The sequence below is a fragment of the Colossoma macropomum genome, unplaced genomic scaffold (genome assembly GCF_904425465.1).
Source record: "Colossoma macropomum unplaced genomic scaffold, Colossoma_macropomum, whole genome shotgun sequence".
Classification (NCBI taxonomy): domain Eukaryota; kingdom Metazoa; phylum Chordata; class Actinopteri; order Characiformes; family Serrasalmidae; genus Colossoma; species Colossoma macropomum.
This window is the reverse complement of record NW_023494807.1, coordinates 28,401,645-28,421,328: the sequence shown is the minus strand read 5'-3', so window position 1 is coordinate 28,421,328 and position 19,684 is coordinate 28,401,645. Positions and strand designations below refer to the sequence as shown.

General features: G+C 38.5%; 1 protein-coding gene across 4 annotated transcripts in view; it reads right to left on the bottom strand.

Moving 5' to 3' along the window:
- fgf12a (fibroblast growth factor 12a) overlaps positions 1-19,684 on the bottom strand; it is an 84,825-nt gene that overhangs the window by 24,840 nt on the left and 40,301 nt on the right. For all 4 annotated transcript variants that reach the window (XM_036555919.1, XM_036555918.1, XM_036555916.1 and 1 more), the window contains 2 exons: positions 17,831-17,941; positions 5,147-5,250 (listed from right to left, as the gene is read on the bottom strand). In XM_036555919.1, the coding sequence (XP_036411812.1) occupies positions 5,147-5,250; positions 17,831-17,941 (215 nt within the window). The remainder of the gene's footprint in view (positions 1-5,146; positions 5,251-17,830; positions 17,942-19,684) is intronic.

Below are 19,684 nucleotides of genomic sequence, written 5' to 3'. Positions count from 1 at the left end.
CTTTTCTTACATTTTGACAACTGAATTAAGCAGAAAATTGGTGGAAATCTGGTTCAAGAAAAGCACTGAAGCACATCTAGTGTGTTTTGTTTATTTTCAATGTAAATGTAAAGTCCAGAGCTGATGTGCCTGAATGAATCTGGTGAATATTACTGTATGTACAGTGTGTGGGGGGTAATAATCAGACTGAAGTATTTTCTGGCCTTTGAAGCGCGGACTAAAAGGCCGCATATCTGAGCACTTGCTATTTCAGAAAAGCAGTGTTAAGTGGATCATCATTAATGTGAAGTGCTCCAGCAACTCTGCCAGAAAGCGAACGGGCAGAATACTGAAGACCGAGCTTGAACCACCTTCAGTGAGGCGTGCTGGAACCACCCGCCCGAACCTGCTAATTAAACACCCTCCATTTCAGACCCTCAGAAGCCGGTCCGTCTTGAGAGTTTCTCGTATATGAGTGGTTAGCGGCTCCGCTCGCATGATTCAGCCCTCAGCATTGTTAGTAAATATTGAATGAACTCACAGTAATGTTTGTGATCCCCTCTGATTTTGTTTCTGTTTTAGCATATTAATTTCCCCCGGCGCATGTCTGGAGAGAGCTGCTCCATATGGCAAAGGAAAGCTTTTTTCCCCCTTCCATTTAATTAAAACCTTCTTTCAGCTCGCTCAAAGACACATTTCAAAAGGGACTCCCTTCCTCTCACTGCAGTGAGAAAACAGAAAAGCTTTCCTGATGACTAAAAAAGCAGTGAGGCGTTTCTGTCCGGTCAAATCAAATCGCTTACTGCACTGATGATCGATCAAAAGTTTGAAATCACTGAGTGTGTTTACATAAACTCAATAATCCGATCATAATCAGACTTCTGCAGTTATCTGATTATTCAAATGGCCATGTAAACAGTATACTCTGATTTCTTAGATTGGTCTAGAAATCCGATTAAGAAATCTGATAAAGAGGCTGGATTTTAGCTGAGTAGTCAGATTTCTCAGTGCATGTGAACTCTTACTCTGATTTCTTTCGGATTTCTCAGTCTGCGCATGTGTGAAAACAGACCAGAAATAAGCAAACAATGTTCCGGCGAGATGCAGCAAAACACTTTTGGAGCAATGCTGAAACCAAATATACGCTTGACGAAATGAAGGATTTAAATATTCTTCATCTTCTAGATGATGTTTGTTAATATTTTCAGGTAAAGTGGCAATGCTTTAAAAAAAAGCTGCAGCATGAAGTTTGAGTTTTACATTATGTTTATGTCACGTCTTCTTCGGTGAGTTTATTGGCTGCTTGCAAAGTAGAAATCTGATTACTTTCTGACTCATGTAGACCCGGAGTTTTCCCATTATCTGATTACTCAAGTGCATGTAAACGTGTTGATTGGATTTCTGCAGTTGTCAGATTATTAAGTGCATGTAAACACACTCAATGCTTTCATTCATTTAAACCAATTTGTTGAAGGTACATGTATAAAATGATTCTATTATGATGCGACTACTCTACGATTGCATGGGCCCCAATTTTTTGTGTTCTAGAATGATTAACAGAGCTGTACACTCTCAAAAAGTTGGTTCTTCAAGGGTTCTTTAGTAAAAAAAAATGGTTCCATATAGAACCATAAAAACTCAAAAGCCTCTGCATGATTAAAGGGTTCTTTGCATCATGAAAGGGTTCTTCAGATTGATGGAAAATGTGCTGTAGATGGTTCTATATAGAACCTTTTTGAAAATGGTTCTATAAAGCACCAAAAAGCGTTCTTCTATGGTTACAAGTTTGATATTGTAACAATAAATAAGAACCCATTTTTGATGCTATATAGTACCCTTTTCAAAATGATTCATCTACAACACCTTCTCTATCAATCTGAAGAACCATTTCATGATGCAAAGAACGCTTTAACTGTGCAAGTGTTCTTTGCAAATCCATGGTTCTATAGAGAACCATCTTCTTTAATGAAGAACCCTTAAAGAAGCATATTTTTTAAAAGTGTATGATATCAAGTGCGTTACAATAGAAGAACCCTTTTGGGTGCTACATAGAACCCGTTTTCAAAAAGCTTCTACATAGCACCATCTACAGCACATTCTCTATGAATCTGAAGAACCCTTTTATGATGCAAAAACCCTTTAAACATGCAAAGAGCTCTTGAAGTGTTTATGGTGCTATATAGAATCATTTACTAAAGAACCCTTGAGGAACCATCTTTTTAAGAGTGTAGATGATTTCCTAATATGAAATCTGTGGAACATCAAGAATCATATCAAAAACTGGCTATAAATAGTTAATTACAGTATATTATTTATCATTTATCATTTATTATCATTCTTGGTGTTCCCAAGTCCACTACTGTGGGAACGCCCACCTTTCGTTTATTCAAGTTCCAGTCGAAACGACCATTAAGTACAAATTATTTATTGTTCAGCATAAAACGTATTGTAGCGTCCTGCTACTGGCTGGCAGTGGCACCCCACAGAGAGACTATGGAGGTGTGGCTAGGTAAATGGCCACATGCAAAGGCTTATGGTATGCACACACTGTCAGACATTGGGACTAATTGTGGTATCTTATGTTGAATTTGCCGTTTCTGCTGGTGTGTCGAATAAAGAGCACTTCTCGCGGCAGAATCATGGCCTCCCCTGTGTTTCTTTTTCTGCCAATGCTACAATATTTAACAAAGAATTACCCAGAAGCCTCAAGAACTAAATATAATATCTCATTTTCAGTATTTAGTGAGTCACTCTTTACCTTTATTACAGCTTCCATTCTTTTCAGGAGACTCTCTTTCAGTTTCTCAAAGAATCTGCAGACACACCTCCAAAGTTCAGTCTTAGAAGCTGGTTGATCATTTTCTGAAGTAATCAAACACATTCAGTGGTGTTGAGGTCTGGACTCTGGGGTGGTCAGTCCGTTGTTCAGCTTCTTTGTTTGATGTGTCCGTCTCCTTTTCTCAGTGAGGTTCTTCTTGACAGCTACACATCCTTTCAGACCCACAGCGCTGAGTCGTCTTCTCACAGTGGAAGGATGGACAGAAACACCTGTGGATGTTTTCAGATCTGAAGCAGCTTGATTTTCTCCTCTCTCTCAAAGATGAAAGCTTTAAGTGCTGTTTATCTGATGGGGGCAGTTTTGGTGTCTACCGGGTCTTCCAGGTTGTTGTTAGGAGCCACATTTTCTCTGTAGCTTTTACTCATTTTTAAACTCCAGTTTTGGAAAGTCCTGTTTTTTTCACTTTGGCTTGCTGATTCCTTATGCAAGTGGATTATCTCATAACTAATCACCTCATAAATATCTCCTGACAAATGAACAACTTGTACTTTATGTCTGTTTTGACTGGAAATTGACTAAATTAGGGGGTGGCCTCTGACTTTTGCATTGTACTGTAGACAAATGACTGATGAGTGAGAGAGATGGATGGTCTCGGCTGTTTGTGGTACCTAAAATCACAGAAATATCATATCATATTGAAAAAACATATGATACCCTTTCAGCATTCACTCTGCCAGTGCAAGAAAGCTTCATAAAGCTTAGTGTTTTCTTTTTTCAACTTTCAGCACTGTATAGTTCAGTTTCACCCTATTGATCATTATGAAACTGTAGCTGATCGCATCTTCATTAGGCTCCATTGACGGATAGGGGCTTCCTCCATTTAGAAGCGCAGTTTACCCCCCGAATAGACCAGAGCGATAAATCCACAGCGGCTGGCCGCCCAGCAGTGGCTATGGGAAATGAAATTAGTCTCCTCCTCACAGATAGTCTTTAACAGGATTAAGAGTCGTGCGACTGACCATTATATAAGTTGTCAGCAGTAGTAGCTCACTGCGACACGCTCCCACCAACGTGTTTCAGCTGCCGACTGGGCGGTAGGAGTGCATATGCCTGTCATCCACTATAACTCAGCTAAAGCCCACAGGGAGGAAGCTGGCTGTAAGCCTGTTAACCCACGGTTTACCCTGCCTGCGCTGTTTGATGGTGCTGAATGCTAGAACGTGCTGGAATATTGAATTAGATAGTTAATGATTAGGTTACTCTGTGGATGGAGGTTCAGTTTCGCTCAAGAAGCATTTATGTTAATGCAACCCATGATATGCCAAGCAGAGAAGCTATGAATGCACAAAGCGAACCTGTTCAGGGTATGTAAAAGATATGAACCTCGATCAGGGAAAAAAAGATGCTATGAATCTACATGCAAATGCATTTTAATAAATAATTCACATGTACACTTTTCTCTCTTTACATGCACAGGTTTGATTTTATATATCTATAAGTAAGGGCACTGTCACACATTCACTGCATAAGTATTATATGTGTAAGTACCTATACACAATGACAATATGTCTTATGGGTGTTATATATGTAAGTATCTGTCTATCTATCTATCTATCTATCTATCTATCTATCTATTGCTGTTGTCAGAAGAAAATCTTTTTCAGTTTTTGACATAATTTGAAAACACCTATTACCCAAAATGACTTGGGAAAAAGTCTGGTTCCATTGACTTACATTAAAAGTAAAGTACGGTTTTTCCTTCTCCTGTAAAGTTACCATTTTGGAGATACGTTGTTTTCTTCTAACAACAGCAATATACTTACATATATAATATACATGAGACATGTCATTATATTATATATAATTATTATATATGTATCTGTATGTAATAAATACATATATCCATAGTGTTACATAAGCACCTAAACACAATGGCAATATGTCTTATGTGTCTTAAACATGTAAGTATCCATCTATCGATCTATATATATATATATATATATATATATATATATATATACACTTCCCAACTATACAACTATATAATATTAAATTACACATAATTATATATGTATCTTTATACTATAGATATGCATATAATAAATATATTATATACATGTATCTAATATGTAATATGTAATATGCATTGTACATATATGTGTGTGTCTTATGGGCACATATGTATTATATATATGTAATTACCTATATGCAGTAATAATATGCTCAATATGTTATCTTTAAGCATCTATATGCAATGATAATATGCCCCACATGTATTATATATGTAAGTAATAATAATAATAATAATAATTATGATTATAATAATAATAATAATAATAACAATAAGTATTAGTAGTACATTGGTGAAGATGAAAGAGCATGACTTACCGAGCTGTAGAGGAATCCTTCTCCATTCATGCCAATGTAGAAGCCAGCTTTTACTCCCTGGATGGCCACGACCCTTAGTCCGACTGGGATGAGGTTAAAAAGGGCTAGAAACACATAAAGCAAGTGTAGCATTACATATTGTTCAATCTTTGGCAGTGCTACAATGTCAGACTCACTAAAAAAAACAGGATACTGTAGTATACAGACATCTTAGTAGATTCTAATATAACACCAACAATGCAAAAGCATATTAAACAGGCATCTTGTTTATTCTTGTGCTGAATTCAGAACGTGTGAAAGTTGTATAGATACAGTATATGTATGCTGGGGAGCTGTAAGAAGCTCCTGCTGGACCAGATAAGGCACTGTGGAGGAGTGCCAGCTTGCACTTGTCCACTGAGCTGATTCAATCTCTTTCGATCGAAATCAGTGTGCTGGACTGGAGTGTAAATTGTCGGTAAAGGAATATTCCAGCATTTTTAACTTAATCTGAATCTGCTGCATCTGTATTGCACAGGCGATTACAACAGACAATAATGTAAGCTCCTTTGGCTTCACTTAGAAAAAAGTCTATATAGTAGAAGCTAATGGGCAGAAACTTTTGAAATATATGCCTACATAATGTGAATTTGAAAGAGTACATGAAAAACAATGTCTTACGAGAGCTGCTCTTATGAAGCTTTACCTAATTTTATGTAATTTATCTAAATTAGTGGGCAACATTACTGGAACGGTGCAAAGGAAAAGACTATAATCAATTTAGAAATACAGTACAAGTACTGTAATTCTATAATGCAGTACATGTACTGTGAAAATCAGTAAATTACTGAAGAATTGTTGTCACATCTCTGAAAGAATGAATTATCTGGGTCATTCTCCATTTTGAGTGGGAATTTAGGTGGATACATTTTTAAAAAATCTATTTCTTTCATCTCAAAACTAAATAATCTTAATATGTCCATTAACATCTCCTATTATCATATATGCCAAAAGTACAGCTTAATTCCAAACATATTTTACAGTCACTGGTATTATATGAATATGGTGCAACACCAGTGACTCCAGTGACATTCTGGTTAGTATTTTACTGGTGAATATTTTTTAAATTGGCTGACTCATTGACCATCAACTATAATCATAAAACCATAATTTGGCATTATTTTGAAATAATTTTAATTACCCAGTTATTAAAGCACATAACACCAGTAACATATAGAAGTTATGTGCTGCCTGATAAACAAAATTACTCGCCTTCTCAGGCCTTGAGATGCTTCCTCCCTGATGAGCCTCAACCCAAAGAAGCAGTTTAATAGAGCTGAAAATATCGTGTTACAATGTAAAATAAGAGTCCTGATAACAGCAGTGACCAAAATCTCTGTGACAAATGAATTTTTTAAATAAAATACATATTTTTTAATGTAGTATAATGTTAGTGATATAAAAAGTAAAAATGAATCTGTTTTATACAAATTCCAAAGTTAAACCTCTTAAAAATTTTGTTTTATTTTAAAAATGGTTTTTAAATGTTGAAAACTGGTTTTGTGACGAGCTGTTTTACAGATGCAGAGCGACCATGAAACAGGATAAAAAGAGAAAAATCAGAGAATCATGAGGGAAAAGTCTTATTTAACCATAGCTCAACTGTGTAAATGGACATACTGACTTTTGCAGCTGTGCCTAGTATTTTAAACATCTTTTTAAGCCCTGCAACCTTTGTGACATGGTTTTCCACTGCAAGAATGACCCTTATGGACTTACAGCTTCATTTACAAATAGCTTTGAATGAAGAACTCAACTCAAATATAAATATTTCACATAAACATGTACTGACAAAATTCAGCAGCTGCCCATTGGCTTCTATTGCAAGTGTATTTCGAGTCGACTGATTTTCTCTTCTTTTTTGAGTACAGGAAAAGTGTTGAAATCATCGTCTATGGTAATCGACCATACATTACTGACACGTCCGATAGAGATTAGGTCGAAAAACACTGGTGTTTTCCTTTAAAGGCATCTGAGAGGACAGTGGAGCTGTAAACATGTTGCAACTGCTGGCTGCATGAAATCATATGTGACTTCTATAACTCTCTTTTCCACCCGCTGAGAGTTCCCTTCTCTCTCGTTTCAAGGTGAGTCCTGGCAGCTTTAATAGGAAAGCAACGCTGCTCATGATGGAGTGACGCTCGGTGCATCTGTCCTGACAAGGGCATCAGCAGGCAGGTCCTCGTAGGAGGCATTCTCGAACTTTCTGTAAGCACTTCAGGCGCTATTTTGGGACAGACATGACGCCACCACAAAACTTAAGACTGTTTACTTCTTGTTTGAGAAATCCAATCTGCTGCTGTCAAATACAGCTATGAATCATTTTAAAAGAAGCCAGATTTGTGTCAGTAGGTTTTATTATGGCTAAATCTCCTCAATATAAAATTACAGCTTAACTTGGCTGTAAACATGAATTCCTATCAAACGTTTAGCCAATACAGTCCCCTTAACAAAGACAAATAATCACCTCTCCTGATGCCTGCTGAGCCATCTTGATGTTAATTTGGCCTCTGAATGGTTTTAGGGAGGGAAAGAGTCGTCTCGATCCAAGGAAGGAGAGAAATCGTAATCTATACAGACACAAATCCTTCGCTAAAGTAAGCAAGAGCCGGCAGGAGCGGCTAAGCCTCTTCAAAAAGACAGTCCGCCCTCAGACCCCCACAGCTGGATCTAATCCCTGCTGTCCAGACTCACAGTCACCCTGTCTGAAAGAAGACTTGGCTGGGCACCGGTCTGCACCACGAGAAGCTTCTATTAGTCGTGATTAATGACCACAAACTTCTACGGCTCCATTAGCCGAGCAGCTGTGGTCACTGAATTGCTGGCAGTCAAAGTCATTTAGCAACAGCTATTATCATTTTTATTTAATTCCCAATCCTGAAGCTTCCAAATTGGACACAGTCTTTGATCACAGATACTATTTTGGTGAAAACAGGAAAACAATAGGCTCCACCACATCATCAGATTCTTATCTGATTGACCGCTGCGACAGATCTGCTGTCATCTTCAACAAAACGTGACTCATCGACTGCCCTGTCCAATAACGAGGACAAGAACTTGCTCTCTTTGACTTCCCATTCACTGGCCACTTTGTTGGAAACCCCTCCCTCGTATGTCCTTACGTCCTTGACACTGTAGAGTTAGTCTATTGATGCACAGTTTGTGTTCATCAGTTGTAAGTTTCTGACCACAGATGACCCAGTTGGTGGACTGCTCTCAAAATAGCAGTGACACTGACCACACCTGTATACCATGCACACTGCCATATCGGTGTCACTGTGCTGAGAACGATCCAACACCCTAATAATGTCTGGACAGCAGCGGTCAGAAGCTGAACAATGATGAAAGGGGTAGAAACAACACATAGACTACAGTCTATTATTGCCACAATCCTGTGCAAAAGTCAGGGTCCACTTTTTCTTTTATTTAATTTAATTTACAGTCCAAACAGTGTGTCACGTCTCCTCCCCTCTGGGGAGACTCGACTTGGACTCTCCCTGGCTCTGCCCACCCGTCCTCCTCTCCCACACACCTGCAGCTCCTTTTGGACTCATTAAGACTGCTACATGTAGCCCTTTGTTTCCACTGTGTGTTTGTGAAGTCTCTGTGTTGCTACCTGTGTTGGTCACCTGAGTTCTAAGCCTGTTTCTTGTGGTTTCCCTGGATTTGACTCCTGCTAGTCTGTTTGCTGTTTCTGAATATGGATCTGCATCTTTTCCTGCCTGCCAGTGTGTTGATCCCTACCTGCTACGACAATCACTAGCAGAATGCCCTTAATAAAGTGTCATGCATCCCTCTGGCCCGGCTGGAACTACAGCCGACTTGGCCGCCTCGGACTACATTTCCCAGAACCCCTCACTCCCTCACATGTCCCAGGACTCATCTAGATCCACCTATCACTGCTCAGCTTCTGTTCTCCTGTGTATATAACCTGTCTGTTTGTATCTACTCTTTGCGAAGTATCGTTACCTTTAGCTGTGTGTACCAAGCCTTTCTCCATGTCTGCTAGCAAGTTTCCATATATGACCTGTTTTCTGCTTATGGCCTTGATTTTTGTCTTGCCCTTTTGCTCCGTTTTGGATCTCTGGTTTTTGAGCTCATGTTTCTGGTTAACGACTGTGATTTTGGATCGTCCTTTTGTTGATAAAGCCTCGTCTGCGAGCGTCTGGTTCCGTCTGCCACCGTTACATAAAGTCATTTCACACTTGCAACCTGCCTTAATCCCTACATTACACGGTGTTTAAGTGCAAGTTATTATTTTTCAGCATTAGAAAATAAAAACACAGATGTATATTTAACAGAAAATTAAACAAACGCCTAAACAACTAAAAAAATGTGAAAAATATATATTTTTTCACTATTTAGTGTGTCCACTCTTTGCCTTTGTTACAGCTTTTCTTCTTTTCAAGAGACTCACTTTCAGTTTTTCAAAGAAATCTGCAGACACACCTCCAAAGTTCAGTCTTAGAAGTTGGTTGTACTTTCAGTTCTCATGATCTAAGAAATCTCAATTACAAATTTAGAAAAGCCTCACTCCACAACTCAGATGTCCTGTGTTCTAGTGCAAACGTTCTTGACAGCTACACATCCTTTCAGACCCATAGCGCTGAGTCGTCTCCTCACAGTGGAAGGATGGACAGAAACACCTGTGGATGTTTTCAGATCTGAAGCAGCTTGATTTTCTCCTCTCTCTCAAAGATGAAAGCTTTAAGTGCTGTTTATCAGATGGGGGCAGTTTTGGTGTCTACCGGGTCTTCCAGGTGGTTGTTAGGAGTCCCATTCTCCCTGTAGCTTTAACCATTTTTGCTTTTGTAGTACTGTATGTAGCAGGTGGAGCTCATTAAGTAGCTAGTAAGAGGTGCTTCTCATAAAGTGAATGGTGAGTGTAGCCCTAGCAATGCTAATAAGCCCTATGTGGCTACTGCAGGAAGATTTATGGACCAAACAGTCTGGAGACTCACTTTAAAGTCAGCACAAGTCTGCATAATGGTTGATATCATTTTCAAATTGAAACTATCATGTCGGCACGATGCTAATTGGCTAATTCCCGTCGCTTCGCTCTGTTCAGCACACCATTTGCTTTCAGGAACAGGCAGCCCAGGGTCTCACCTCGTGCTAATAAGCAATGCAAATGACCCAATCGGTGCACCTACTTGGAATATGAATGCGTTTTTCAGTTCATAATGGGTTTCAATGTAGAGAGAAAGCCGATGTACCCGGACAACCTGGCCTTGCGTTGAGCAGTTTGGTGTTCCAGGTAATGTAGCCGATGATTTGTTTTCAGGATCTTATTTTCATCTGCGGTATTAGCAATGCAAATCCAAATGCATCAAGCAGGGCATATATGGCATGCAGAAAGCATTGCTCTCGCTGATCTGCTGACTGCTGTGATAGAAAGGCCGTTTGAAAATGTATTGCTTTTTTCATCAACATAGTCGGTAGAGTTCAGCAGGCCAGTCATTTCAAGGTGAAAGTAATCTATTATACCGATAATCTATCTCAGGGATCAACAGCGGCCTAAATGCTAAAGTCTCTCTTTATCTTGCTCACGCTCTCTCCGTCTGTCCTGTTCTACAGCTGAGCTAAAGCTGCCGTTGGAGGGAACTGTTCATAGCACAATTCTGTAGTTTTTGTTTTGCTGAATTATTTACTGAGGTTTACCCCTCTCTCCCAGCCGTGGAGCTGACCGACAGGTGAAACGTTAGCGTTATAGTTCAGGTGATCCAAAGAACAGCCTGAGGATATTCCACCACCATCTCCTGGTGGCAAGATCTTCTCAGGTCTTCGCTTGACTCAGCACTACAGTTCAAATCTGCAATGCTTAGCTCTGATGACATATCAGATAACGTTTCCTAAGAAGTGAAATGTTGTGATGATCAGATAGATCTGCCTGCGAGGGAGGACTTTCTAGATGACCTAATATATCTGAAAGGTTCCTTTTCCTTTTTTAACCCAATGCTAGACCTCACAAGTTCCAGTGTGCTCTGTTCTGGGATTTTAGCATTGGAATACATAGTGCTGGTAACACTTTACTTGAACTCTACATGCTACATATCATTGACATAACCATTCCATAGACATGTCATAGCAGGTATCATGAGTTGTCATAACAATTACCAGTAATGGTATAATTACATTTACATGCACTTAATAATCTGATAACTGCAGAAAATCAGATTTTGTCAGTAATCCGATCAACACATTTACATGCACTTAAGTAATCAGATAATAGGGAAACTCCAGGTCTACATGAGTCAGACAGTAATCAGATTTCTGCTTTGCAACCAGCCACTAAACTCACAGAAGAAGACGTGATGTAAACATTATGTACAACTCAAACTTCACGTCGTGGTTTTTTTTTCAACATCGTGTCACTTTACCTGAAAATATGAACATACATCATCTAGAAGATGAAGAATATTTAAATCCTTCATTTCGTCAGTTGTGTCTTGCCGCAACACTGTTTGCCTATTTCCGGTACCGCAGTCTGTTTTTGCACATGTGCAGACTGAGGAATCCGAAAGAAATCAGAGTTGACATTAGCTGAAATCTGATTACTGAGCTAAAATCCAGCCTCTTTATCAGATTTCTAGATCTTACTTCGATCTAAGAAATCAGAGTGTGCAGAAACTGCAGATAACTGCAGAAATCCCATTGTGATTGGATTATTGAGTGCATGTAAACGCACTCACTGTTACATTAATGGGCATAATAGATCATGACAGCCCATGACAGCATATTGTTGCTGCATGCAAAAACCTTGCATCTCCTTTTTTTACCTTTTTGCAAATAAAGTAAATAAAATGAAAGCTCCAGTCACCCTTTGCCTTGTGTTCAAATTTCATTATAAGTACACCAACCACAATGGTCCAAAATTACTTAAAAAAAAAAAGTTATACAAGGTTTTGTACTGACAGCAACAATATGACATCTGTCACGATATGTTTATATCACTTTCTTCTAGCTGTCATAAAGGAGATATAACAAATTTTATCCTAAAATAAATGCTAGGTACAAGGCAGTTAGTATGACAGCTCACAGCCTATAGACTCTTTAAAAAGATGGTTCTTCTAAGGGGTCTTTAATACGGTGCTATATAGAACCATATACAACATATTCTCTATCAATCTGAAGAATCATTTCACAATGCAAAGAACTCTTTAAGCATGCAAATGGTTCTTTGAGTGTTCTTGGTTCTATATAGAACCATTGTCTTTACTTAAAAGACCTTGAGGAACTTTTTTAAGAGCGCACCTGATGATAAATGCCCTTGTTGACTTTTCTACATAATTTGTGCACAGCAGCCGCCCTTTACTTTGTGTGAAACCTTTATGACAAATAGACCAATAGAAATGCTCCAAAATTACTTTGAATAAAATCTCTTTATAATCACTAACATTAAAGTAAAGAATGTGTTTGCCTTCTCCTGTAAAGTTACTATTATGGAGATACTTGAGTTTCTTTGGACAGCAACATGTTTTTTGCTTTTGTTCCTGATACTGAAAACTTTATAACTTGTACTCAGTGGTCATTTTGACTGGAAGTTCAACCCTCATTGTTACTTAGAAGAGATCTGAATCTGATTATTTTTGGTTGCATCTTATATTCCATAAGGCTACAGCTTGAATCAGAAATCAAATCGAAAGGTTTTAAAAATTAAGGTAAGACTTTATCTGGATGGTCCACTTTAGTTGCTTTGTAGATACTTCATTTAGTTTCGAGTTATTCAACTAAATATCTACTAAACTGACCATGATTTTCCTTAACTCTAAACCCGGCTTCAATCCTAACCCTAATCCTAACCTTAACCTCAACCCAAAACCTAAACCCCAACCCTCACCCTGGTCCTAACCCTAAACCCTGGTCCAAATCCTAACCATAACCCCACCACTGTTTAGAATCAACAGAGTTTAAACAGACAGTTTGTTAACAATTTGAACATATGTAGACGATCTATAGTGGATCTAGTGGACCATCCAAATAATGAGAGGCCGAAGTTAATAGAAAAGGTCTTTGAATAGCAATAAAAATGTGAATCTAATCTGAATTAGCACATTTATTGCCAAAAGAAGGTAAACTGAAAAATGAAATTGTGTTGATGTAATATATTTACTTGATATAGATATCTAGACACAATATAGATACTTGCGTTTTTTGTTTTCAGACTGTGGCAATATATTTTATGAGCGAATTAATTATGGCTCTTTTATGGCAGCTGTAAAAAAGTGTCATAAACATGTTATGACAAATGGCATAATTTTTCATTATTTTTATAACTGATTACTCTCATGTTATAAAGGATTATCTGTGCATTTTCAGTTCAGTTTCATTGTGTCCAAAATATCCGGTAACACTTTACTTGAAACCTGCTATGTAAAACTGATGTAATGCTATAGGCATGTCATGTCAGATGTCATACCGCTAGATTTCTCCAAAATGATACTTCTTTACTTTTAATGTAAGTCAATGGAATCAGACTTTTTTCCAAGTCATTTTGGACCATTTCTTTTGGTCCATTCACCATGAAATTTACACACAATGTAAAGGGACAACAGGCATTTTCAAATTACGTCAAAAACTGAAAAACCAAGATATGAGGTTTTGTCCCGACAACATCGATATGCTCTCATGAAAATAAGTAATGACTTATTTTATTCTCTAAGAAAACCATTACTATGTAACGGCTTGACAGATGCCATAATGTTTGATGTCACATGCTCATTTTTGCCGTATACTCTAGTTAGCCATCATGATGTTGAACATTATGGCATCTATCATGACAGTTAATGATAATGGTAGCATACCAGTGTTATATTATTGCACAAAATCTGTTATTACAACCCAGGGCTGCATTCAACATGTTTATAGCATGGTTTTGACAATGTTATACTGCAGGGTTCAAGTACAGCGTGGCCTAATTTCTCATAATAGGTTATGCATTATATCATGACATGCTTATGGCATGTTATTGATAAATCTCTGACAGGATCACAAAGTGCTAATCATGATATTTGCCATAAGAAATCTGCTGACTAAAGCTCTGTTATGGATTTTTAAGATGTACAATACTCAATATACACATAATGCTACTTAGCATGTGACATAAACTCTAATAACATCAAACATTATGCCAACTTATTGACAATGACCAGTAATGGTAATAAGAAGCCATAAGATTTATTGACATAATCCTTCATGACAACTCATGCTAGCATAAGACATCTACCATAACACATTTATGGCATGGTTATGTCAGTGCTATGAAGCATGGTTCAAGTAAGGCGTCCTTAACGAGTGTTTCGATGACTAGGGTCACCTGCATGACTCTGAGAGAGAACCGTTCATTTGTCACAACCCGGGTCCCATGGGGGAAATGTTTGTCTGCCCTGAAGCAGCACCAGGGACGGTGATGAATCCTCGATGGTGCGAATGTTCTTGGTGCGAAGGTTGTGCCCTCTCTCTGTTCCTCAGGGAATTCATATTCTCTTACTGTGAAACCGTGATGAAGAGACTGTTCCTCCTTAGAAGAACCACTTCTAATGAATAGACAGAAACCAAGTCCCGAAAGACCCTTCTCCTCCCTCTATTCTTGGGACACTATACTTCAAAGGCTCTGCCTGGCCATCTTGTGCGAGTATCCTGCCTTTTTAAATGCTGTTCTCGGAGCATGAGACTAGCGCTTAGGTTAGCCACGAGATTCCTCAGAGGAAGGATGACTCATGGAAGGATCCCTGGCAAAAAAAGCACTGCTGACAATCATGTTGAGAGGGCTCTTACTCTTTTCCTTTCAGTGATTCTACAACAGCACTCAACACTCCACTCAGCGCTGCACATCACAGAGCAAATTTATGTTCAAAACAATGAAAGTTTTTCTCTGCATTCAGGTCTGTTACTTGGTTGAAATGTGCAATCCGGTCATTCAAAAGCAAGCATCACTTGAGTGAACTCAGGGCTATTATCTTCCACAGTTAACTCAAAATATATTCATGATTATATTTTTCTGTATTTTTGAGTCATTAAGCTACAGCCTCACTACAATTTTTCTGTCTGCATGTTTTGCTAAATTTGTTTATTTTTATGCTTTTGGCAGACGATCTTATTCAGAGCGAATTTGCAATTTAATCACATTACAGATGGAGCCAAATGTAGCATTAGGAGTCTAGCCCAAGGACTCTAATTGGTATAGTATAGGGAAAAGAACCCTGCTCTACTGTGTGAAGGGCACCAGTATTATCTCCAGTGCTATACCATCCAAATAGACTTGACCAAGGCTGGGCCAGAAGACTGATGATGAAAAATATTTTGGTGCAGTTGTAAAGCTGGCTAACTCAGCTACCATAAACAGTAAAAACACAAAAATAAAAATAGTTGTATAATTTAATACAGTCTCAAAATGACTCACTGCACATCATCCTGCCTCTCTTTTATAGGTAATGAGGAAGAAAAGGCTTCAACACTGCTAAAACTAGCATTTCCTCCATTTTGAATCTTCAGTGCTGCTATAAGAAGCCCCGCCCCTTCAGAGTTCAATGCAGCCAGAGCAATAGAGCTATTCGTCTAATATGCAAATTTACATGTCAAAGTGTATTAAACTTAAACTGGTAACACTTTACCGTAGGATACTGGTCATAAGGCTTTGTGACACCTACATAAGCGTGTCATGACAACTGACATAACCCTACATAAATGCTTATAAATGCTTATTCCAATAGGCATGATTTGCTATAAAGGTTACATTTTCCAGTTTGGATCACAGTTAGCTAAACTAGCCTTTATGACAGAAGACGCCTATTGGAATAAGCATTTATTAACGTTTATGTAGGGTTATGTCAGTTGTCATGACAAGCTTATGTAGGTGTCATGTAGTCTTATGAACAGAACCCTACAGTAAAGTGTTACCCTTAAACGTTATGTAAAGTTTTGCATGTATATTCTCTCTGTTGTGGAAATTTGCCATCTGAAACATCTATACATTTGCAGATGCTGTTATCCAGAGCGAATTTGCAATTTAATAGCATTCCAGATGTAGGCAAGTGGCTTTTACAGTCTTGCCCAAGGACTCTTATTGGTGTAGCATAGTTTGCTTGCCTGGGCAGGGAATCGAACCCTAGTCTGCTGGGTGGAGCAGACTACCTAATAGAGTCTCCTGACTGACTGCATATTATTCTGCCTCTCTTTTTTGTGTCCATGGGCAATGAGGAGGAAAAGGGTCAGGGTTTCGACATTGCTAAAATGAGCATTTCCTCCATTTTGGGTCTTCACAATTGAATCATGTTACAGAGATAAGCCAAAGGAACATTAGGAGTCCTGGCCAAGGACTCTTAGGCTATGTTCACATCAGGTCAATATCCCCCCTCGACACCAGAGGTCAGTCTCACCAGTTTTGAACTTTTGAACGTTTCTAGTAACATCTTGATTTCATTCACCTGCAGCTCATCTACCTCCATTTATGAGGTCCCACACCTCCACATGCTCTCTGCAAAGTATTTCCAGTTCATCTGCGTACTAAGCCTTGTATTTCTACGTTTCCTAGATTTATGGTTTACTTGGGCACTCATCTGTCTTCATGGACTTTGGCTTTTGGACTCGCTTTGGTACTTTTGCTGGGTTTTGTGACCTAACTTGGTTTTTGACTATTTCAGACTGTCTTCTGACTGGTTTTGTGGATTTTGATACTGTGTTTTTGAGTAAACGGGAAAATGGATTCAAACATATCTAAAGAACCTTCAATACAGTTTACATTATAAGCCTCGTTGCTCTAATCCAATTTTTTTTGCTTAGATCTGATCTCTCAAACAAGATGGTTCACAATTTGTGTAGGTAAGTGACTCAAATCTCAAAGTCAATAATCAAAGTCATTCATGCCATTAATGTGATTGAATCTGGGTCCTGAAACGACCTGCATGCAAACATTCTAATCAGTAACGTCACATGAAGGAATCACACCCGTCTTAAACAGCAAACAAACCAACCAGCAGAGCAAGCCTTGCGAAGATAACTAGCTCGGAACAGCTCTCAGGTGTCCATTATCAGAGCAGGACAAGGTAAAAATGGTCAGATGTGTTAGTTTTCCACTTTTTACTGGCTCTTCTGCTGATGAAAAGATGATATTTGTGTGTCCACACAGGTCTAACATAACATAGGATGTCACATTATAGCTCAAAACTGAACTTGTGCCACTTAAGCTTGGTAATGTGAACGTAGCCTTATTAGCATAGGGTGCCTGAGTGGGGAATCGAACCCCAGTCTGCTCCATGGAAGGCAGCAGTGCTACTCCCTTCACTACAAGAACTGCTACTCATAGTAAATTCCTTTAAAATGAACGTCATTTTGCTTGCTTGTGTGACTGGACCTTTGAAGCAGTGGCACAAGTTCCTCTGCTTTGCTTTGTGTTTTTTCTGCTCTCATACACCTGAATAAACTCAGGTAAGGCTTGCTAATCAGCTGATTGGTCGGATCATGTGTGGTAGGGCAGGTAGAACATCAAGGTATGCCAGGCAAGGGTACCACAAGACCAATCAATCAGGGTAATATGTAGACAATTCAACTGGCATAGACTGATCATGAGGTCATCCAGTAGCAGGCAACAGATCTTTGACAAACTCTAGTCTATTGGATGCATACTAGGAAGATGACATCACTCACTGTAGTCGCTGTTCTCGTCCTTGCTGCCATCGATGGTCCCATCCGGATGCATCTGCAGGTAGAAGCCCTGCTGGCTGAACAGCCGGGTCACGATACCTTTCAGCTGCGGCTCTGGAGGGAGAAACGAAAGAGACGCACCCCCACCCACACCCCACATGTTACGTCAGACTGTACCCCTACATGCATTGCATAGATTCTTAAGATTCATGTGAAGAGAAGCATATTTGAGGAGAGTTTGGAATTCGGGGCCAGTTTTCTGCTCAGTTCTGCCGTTTGTGACTCTCAAGTGAATGTACTGCCAGATTTCTGCTAAGCTTTTACTTGCAGTGGTCTTACTCGCCTCATGTGCCTCGTTTGCTAAGGATGCTGATGACAAGTAGGTACAATTGACTAATCCATGCTGCGCCCACAAACGCTTTCCTTTGTAGCAGCTGCTGCAAGGTTAGACCAGCGTTACTGAACACTGATACGTTAGCATAGAGGTAAATTCTATGTAGTCTAGTATCCGTTAGTTACAACAACATAGTCCAGCTTGGTAGGTTCACAGGGCCACAGACCGCTGCCGTGCCATGGACTGTTTGATAATGAGCCGCAACATTGCAGCAGTGAGCAGGGGGGTGGAGGTGGGAGCTAATTAGCCTAACTGCTATATTTTATTTTTATTATTAATGGAGTTAATGTTGCTGTAGTAGTTTTTTCATTTAAGGCTTAATTCTTGTTGTTAACCCTCTATTGCATTTTGTTGCCTCAGGGCAACAAACCTATTTTCTTTACTTTACAATGATATGATACATACTTATTGATAATGAAAGGGTTAATAATGAAGGGAAAAGTTAAACAGTAAAAAGCTTGTATTTGGTCACAATCTCGTGGTGGCCATTTTGAAACCTCTGTTTGGTTTGGTGAAGCTTGTGGATGGTACACATTTCTGCCCCATAAAATTTCTATCAAAAAAGCAGGTTTTCATGATTTATCATCCATCCAAATATGTGATTCACATCTGTTAGAGTGTGGAGTTCATTTGTGTAATATTCAGTCTCATACTAATCATTTTTATGTTATGAAACAATGCTGAAATATGTTTGTTGCCTAAACGTAACATTGACAGTGACAGCGTATCCGGTAGCAAACGGGTCATTTATGCAGCCATTTCAGAGACCACCGCAGCTACTGCTTAGTTTTAAAGTCAGATTTTTGAATGAATTCTGTGTTTCTGTTTATTTAGGAAATCTTTCTGTCATGTAACATTCAGCATATACTCATTCATTTTATGTATGTTTTACTACTGTCATCAGTTTTGTTTAGAAAATCACGATTACTTGAAACTTAGTTCATTTTTATGCTTTATCATAGTTTTAACTCTTCAATTCTGTTTATTTTTAGGACTTATAGTATTTTAAGATCGACAAATTGTGCAGTTACTCATTTTCATTTGAAATATTGAGATTAAAAAGTACAATTTCTTATGCATATCATTTATCACATCATCATTTACTTCCATTGCTGCGTAATGTTGCCTCATGACAACACACTCCAAAAGGATCCCAGCAAAAAATGTTTTGGATTTTATACATTAGACCAAGTATTTTTTAAAACGTTTCTTTTATAAATTGTACAATAGAGAATTGAAATGTTCATAAACTAATGTTATATAGGCCTAATTCAATCAGGTCTCTATATGGCCTTGTGTGTGTATTTAGGTTGCTACACTGCAAAAAATGTTATCATGTCAAGTAAAATTATCTTAAATATAGTCAATAAATCTAATATTTCTCCTGTTGAGATTGTTGTAAGTTTAATTTAAGATTATTTACCTTATTACTAGACATTTTTACTTGTTTTAAATAATTTAAG